The following is a 6,053-nucleotide window of genomic DNA, read 5'->3' on the forward strand; positions in this document are numbered from 1 at the left end:
TACTAGGAATTGAACCTGGGTCCTTTGGAAGAGAGGCCAGAGTGGCCAGTGCTCTTAACTGCTGAGCCATCTCTCCAGCCCCTCTAATTTTGTTTGTTTGTTTGTTTAAGATCGGTTTTTAAGTGTGTGTCTGGGGGTGGGCATTGTGTGTATTTGAGTGCTCGAGTCCATGGAAGCCAGAGGAGTTGGGTCCCCTGGAGCTGAAGTTACAGGTGGTTGACTTGAGGGATGGGAACCAAACTTGGTCCCCTTAACCACTGAGCCATCTCCCCAGTGGCCATTTCGACATCTGTGCCCTGCTTCTTCCATGGCTATTCTAATGGATTTGCGTAATACTTTCCTTTCTTGTGAACTCAGCTGCATGGATCACAAACAGCTAGCTGCTGTTGGTGTTGTCTGGATTACGGTGGCCTTTTTGTTCTTTATCCTCTTCAGTCATACTCTTGATAAACCCGCCAATGCACCCATCCAGTGGTTTTCCATTTTCTCTCTAAAGTCCCCTTGGTGCATTTTGACACCTTTAGAAGTGGGAACTTGTGTAGATCACAGTCACTGTAGAACTTTGAAGTTCCCAGCATGAACAATAAAGGCAAACTTGGTTTAAATTCCTGACTTCATTGTTAGTTCATTCGTGCTGAGGCAGAAGCCGTGGAGGAGCCCTGCTGCCCGGACTGGCTTTCCTCTCATAGCAGCTCCTTTTGCTTTCTTAGAGCACCCAGAACCTCAGCCCAGGGGTGGCACCTTCCCCAGGGAGCTGGGTCCTCCCACATCAAAAAAAGCCCACAAGCCTGCCCACAGGCCAGTTTGGTGGGGCATTTTCTCCGTTGATGATTCCCTCTTCCCAAATGACTCCTGTAGCTTGAGTTGGCAGAAAACGAGCCAGCATGGGTTGCTACCACTCATGTTACTTGTGAAAACTAAAATTCTACATATGAAGTTCTGGAAGAGTGAGGACAGGCCAGTAGTGAAGAGCTTGACTAGCTCCCTCCCCATTTGGGGGATGGTCTGCAAGAGATTTCCCCAGTCCGTGGGGTTTCCAGACTTAGACTCCAGGGGTGAAATAGTTAGATTTAGTGCTGCAGCCATTCTTACTTTGCTGACAGGTGATCTTAGCATCTCCAGACCACCAGAAGAGTTCAAAGAAATGTAAATACCATATACAAGTGATGGAAAACCTTCAGTGAAACATTTTTTAGGCAGCAAAATCAGCCTTGCTTGACAAAGGTACATTTGTTGCAAGCTTCCAGATTTAGAAGAAAACAGTTGGGCTACAGGCCTAACGTTGGATGCAGAGCAGTTAGCATACTCAGAACTCTGAGGTCAGTTAGCTTCAAGTCAAGGCCGCAGCTTATGCTGGAGAAGATAGGCCTATTCGTCTTTTGAGAGGGCAGACTGGTCAAAAAGCAATCTAAACTGCTATAGAGCAGAAGCTTGGGAGGCAAACTCTTGTTTGCAAAGTGTGTTTGGCATCAGCTGAGCATATGGCTTCAATCACCCTGAATAAGAATAGACTAAAAAAAGCCTGCATTCTAGCAAGCTAGTAGAAATGTGGACTCAATAGAAAAAGAAACTGTCCCTGTGGGTGTAAACGTACTATATTTAATGATTAGAGACATCTTTGGTGGTCTGGTCACTCAGCTGCAGGTGCTCTGCATGGGGAGGTGGTGACAGGGTTATGTGATACTCCGGGACCGCCTCTGACTTAGCCAGCAGCGTTTCTGGAAGGATTCTGTCATTTCAGAACTGCTTGTGAAGGTCAGATCCTCCCATAGCTCTAAAAGCTCAGGATGAGTTTGTCTAGGTAGGATGACAATTTGTGTCCTTGTGTTTTGGAAAGATTATTAGGTAATCTGCTGACAGTTTAGAATTTATGTATTTGTTATAGTCTCAATTTACATACTTCCATAAATAATGCCCCAATTACCTAGGTTTGTAGACTGTCAAAAGACCCTATAAACAAAAACCCAAACTGTGATAAAAGGCCAGAATGTGTACATATAAGGCAGAGACTCCCAATCGACCCTGTGACCTCCAATTCAAGCTTCAAGTGCTTAAGTGAACTGATGTTTACGTTCTACCTTTAACACAGTATGACTCTCTGGAATCATGGCTCTGCTCCGGAGGGCCGCCCAGACTCACCGCCCGAGTCACGTGGCTGCATTGGGAAGAAAGGCTTAGCTTTCCAGATGACAATCAACTGAGCAGACCTTAGGTCAGACCTTATAGGGGAAATGAACCGCATGGACCATTGCGAAGATGGGAGGGGCCCAGCTCCACCAGGAGGCCCCCTCTCTGGTCTTTTCAGTGGGTGCTGGACAAGTGAGGTCTTTGTAACAACAACGATTTTCTTTGAATCAAGATTGACTAGGTAGAGGTGTCCTGTTCAGGAGCCAAATTAGTAACAGTACATTGATACTATTCACGGTAAAGAAATAGATAAGTGTGAGGGGCTAGAGACAGACCATCTGAGCGTTTGATAGTTTTTGTTTATTTTAACATATCATCTTTGAAGCACTCACCAGCCTCCTGACCAGCCTTTCTGCTGTAGTGGAAGAGGCCAAAGGGCCCTGGCCCTTCTTCTCTTCAGTGTTTCAAAATAGCTTTATTTGAAGAAGCTACTTCAGGAGCGACCGTCACTCTGGGTGGGTTCCAGGCCACAAACAGCCCACACCTTCCTAGGAAGAGGTGCACTGGACCAGAAATGCTTTCTTCTCAATATCCCTTTAGATACAACACCGCACCTGGCTCTCCGTCAGCCTTGGGATGAGCTGGGACTCTTCCGTTCTAATGAGACTGTCTTCAGAACAGTCGCGCCCTCTTAACTGGCCTACAACTGAGGCTCTTCAGGAGCTGGGAGGAAGAAGGGGAGCAGGTGGCTCTTGACTCTCTTCCTGGGCCAGTGCATATCGCCTGGCTTTTCTGGGCTCAGGCTCTGGCGTCTCATCTGCCCATCTCCCAACGCGGCGCACACCTTTGCCCACCTTGGGGGCATTTCTGCAAGGATTGTGGTCATAGATGACCAGCTTCAGATTAGTCAAGTGGGCCAGGCTGGGGAAGTAGCGGATACTGTTCCGATCCACGTCGATCACCTCCAGGAAGGGCATGCGAAGCAGCACAGGGGGGAAGTCGGCGAGCTGGTTGCCTGAGAGCCAGATGGTCCTGAGCTCACGCAGGCGCCGGAGCTGGCCGGGCAGCAGCCGTAGAGCGTTGGAACCTGCATGCAGGGTCTTAAGGAGGCTCAGCTCACACACCACATCGGGCAGCTGGGTGAGGCAGTTGGCCTCCAGCCACAGGGTGCGGAGGTTCTGGAGCAGGCTGAGCTCATCCGGGAGGTCACAGAGTTTGTTATTGCCCAGGTAGAGGATGCAGAGCTGTTTCAAGGTACACACCACCTGGGGAAGAGCTTTGAAGTTGTTGAAATCCAAGGCCAGGATCTGCAGGTTCTGCAGCTGTGCCACGTCTGGAGGCAGGCTGTGGAGGTGGTTGTCGCTGAGGTAGAGCTTCACCAGCTCGGTGAAGGAGCACACGTGTAGCGGGAAGCGACGCAGCTGACTCCCACTCAGATCCACCATCCTGTCCAGCGGCATCTCCCGCAGGTCTCCCACCACGTAACTCTGGCAGCGGTCGGTGGGGATGAAGGTCACGAGGGCCCGAATGATGTTCCCCATGTGGAGCCCACTCCCGGGCGAGCCTCTGCGCACTAACCCTGCCAAGGAGTGGGGCTGGCTGGGCTGACAGCCCTGGATCCTTTGTACCCTCCCTTTATAACCCGGGATTCTGTGACAAAGGCCAGTTACTTTGACAGTGAAAAGTGCTCCTGATAGCAACTTGAGTGTCTGGTGACAGACCCAACAGACAGGCAGGGTCTGGGAGGTCACGTCCAACTCACATATTTGCCTTTAATCACTTACGCCCTGATCTCTTTTATCTCTCCTAATTGTTCTTTCCCCCCAATGATAAAACACTATGACAAAGGCGGAGAAGTATAAAATGAAGAATACTCATATTTCCACTATGCAGATACAACTATAAATACTTGAATGTATAGTCCTCACACCTTTTTGCTACAAGTGATTCATTTTTTTTCTTTTTCTTTTTCTTTCTTTTTTTTTTCTTTTCAGAGCCGAGGCCTGAACCCAGGGCCTTGCACTGCTAGGCAAGTGCTCTACCACTGAGCTAAATCCCCACCCCCTGTGATTAATTTTTTAATTACACATGAATTAAAAATAAACACATCATGGAAGTATTTTATACTTGCAGGTGTAAAATATACAATTATTTTAAATGTTTGCTTAGTACTCTTTATGCATATACAGTGATTTCAACAGTTCTTTACATTGGGCCAATAGGTTACTCATAACGTGTGGCTGTTATAAACACCCTTGTAAATAGGTTCAGATGTGAGGGCAGCAAGGGCAGGGAGATAGCTCAGTAGCAGAGAGCTTACCTAACACAAACAAGGCCCTGTTCCAATCTTCAGCATGGTGAACCACTAGGTTTTCTAGGACTCGACCTTGAAAGTGTTGAGTCAAAGGTCTATATCATTTGGAGATTTTTCTCCCCAGCTCCAACAAACCTGAATCAGGACATATACTCAGAAGCTATGGCTTCAGCTTTGCATTTTCTTGTTTCTGTATTCTTACCAGCTGACATCTTTCCACACTTTAAAAAGGTACACTTGAAGCCGGGTGTGGAGGCACACCCCTTTAATCCCAGCACTTGGGAGGCAGAGGCGGGTGGATCTCTGTGAGTTCGAGGCCAGCCTGGTCGACAGAATGAGTTCCAGCCAGGGCTACACAGAGAAGCCCTGTTTTGAAAAACCAAAAAAGAAAAGAGATGGAAAAAAGAAAAAAAAAAAAAGGTCTGTTTGAGCTGGGAGTGCAGCTCAGTGGTAAAAATGCTTGCCTAGCAGAAGTGAGGTCCTGGGATCTGTCTCCAGGGCTGCCAAAACACACACACACAAAACCCTTCTTTTTGACAAAGGACAAGAAGGAAATGGGGAGGCAGACTAGCCTTCTAAAGCGTAGATTAATTAGAATGTAACCTTAGGGTGCAATGTGCCAGATGCTTTCAAATGCCCATCAAAGCTTTGTGCGTCTCTTCTGTAGTAGTGTCCCATTGAAAAAAAGCAGCGGCCAGTCAGAACATTCCAAGGACTGTTCAAGAATGAGCTTGTGATAGTTCGGTTTGTTTTTGTTTTTTCAAGACAGGGTTTCCCTGTGTTTTGTGGCCCTGGCTGTCCTAGATCTCACTCTGTAGACCAGGCTGGTCCCCAACTCACAAAGCTTTGCCTGCCTCTGCCTGCTGAGGGCTGGGATTACAGGCATATGCCCACCATCGCCCAGCTGGGTGTGGTACTTTGAATGTAATTGGCCCCTGTAAGCTCATAGGGCACTATGAGAAGGTGTGGCCTTGTTGAAGTAGGTGTGGCCTTGTTGGAGGAAGTATGTCACTGTGGGCTTTGAGGTCTCCTGTTCTCAAGCTACGCCTAGCTCAGTTGCTTCCTGTTGCTTGCGGTCAAGATGTAGAACCCTCATCTCCTTCTCCAGCACCATGTCTGCCTGCATGCTGCCATGTCCTGTCATGATGATAAAGGACTAAGACTCTGAACTGTAAGCCACCCCAATTAAATGTTTTTCTTTATAAGAGTTGCCATGGTCATGGTGTCTCTTCACAGCAATAGAAACCCTAATTAAGATAGAAATTGGTACCAGGGACTGGGGCATTTCTGTGATAGGTCTGACCATGTTTTTGTTTGGAATATGGGGAAATATGAACTTTGGGATTGTGGATTAGAAAAGTTATTGAATGCTTTAAGTGCTGCTTAATGGGCCAGACTAGAAGGACATGGGGACAGTGGTAGTAAGAGCGTGGTTTGATGAGCTGTGGGGGGCCTGACTCAAGAGGTTACAGAGGAGAAGAATTTTAGTATGTCGCCTAGAGACCATTCTTGTGACATTTTGGTAAATGGTATGAAATTGGTGAAGAATGTGGCTGGCTGCCTTTTGCCGTTGTCTGAAGAGTCTGCCTGAGGCTAAAGGGAAGAGTTTTGG

General features: G+C 47.7%; 1 protein-coding gene across 1 annotated transcript; it reads right to left on the reverse strand.

The window, feature by feature from the left end:
- Positions 1–2,843: 2,843 nt before the first annotated feature.
- Positions 2,844–3,668, reverse strand: Lrrc10 (leucine rich repeat containing 10). The gene has a single exon (XM_059245167.1). It carries the CDS (start codon positions 3,666–3,668, stop codon positions 2,844–2,846), a length of 825 nt encoding a protein of 274 aa, XP_059101150.1.
- Between the last annotated feature and the right edge of the window lie 2,385 nt (positions 3,669–6,053).

Source organism: Peromyscus eremicus, chromosome 18 (genome assembly GCF_949786415.1).
Source record: "Peromyscus eremicus chromosome 18, PerEre_H2_v1, whole genome shotgun sequence".
Lineage (NCBI taxonomy): Eukaryota > Metazoa > Chordata > Mammalia > Rodentia > Cricetidae > Peromyscus > Peromyscus eremicus.

Excerpts from the sequence above, each read along its gene's own strand:
- Lrrc10 (XM_059245167.1), bottom strand. The coding sequence starts at position 3,668 with ATGGGGAACATCATTCGGGCCCTCGTGACCTTCATCCCCACCGACCGC.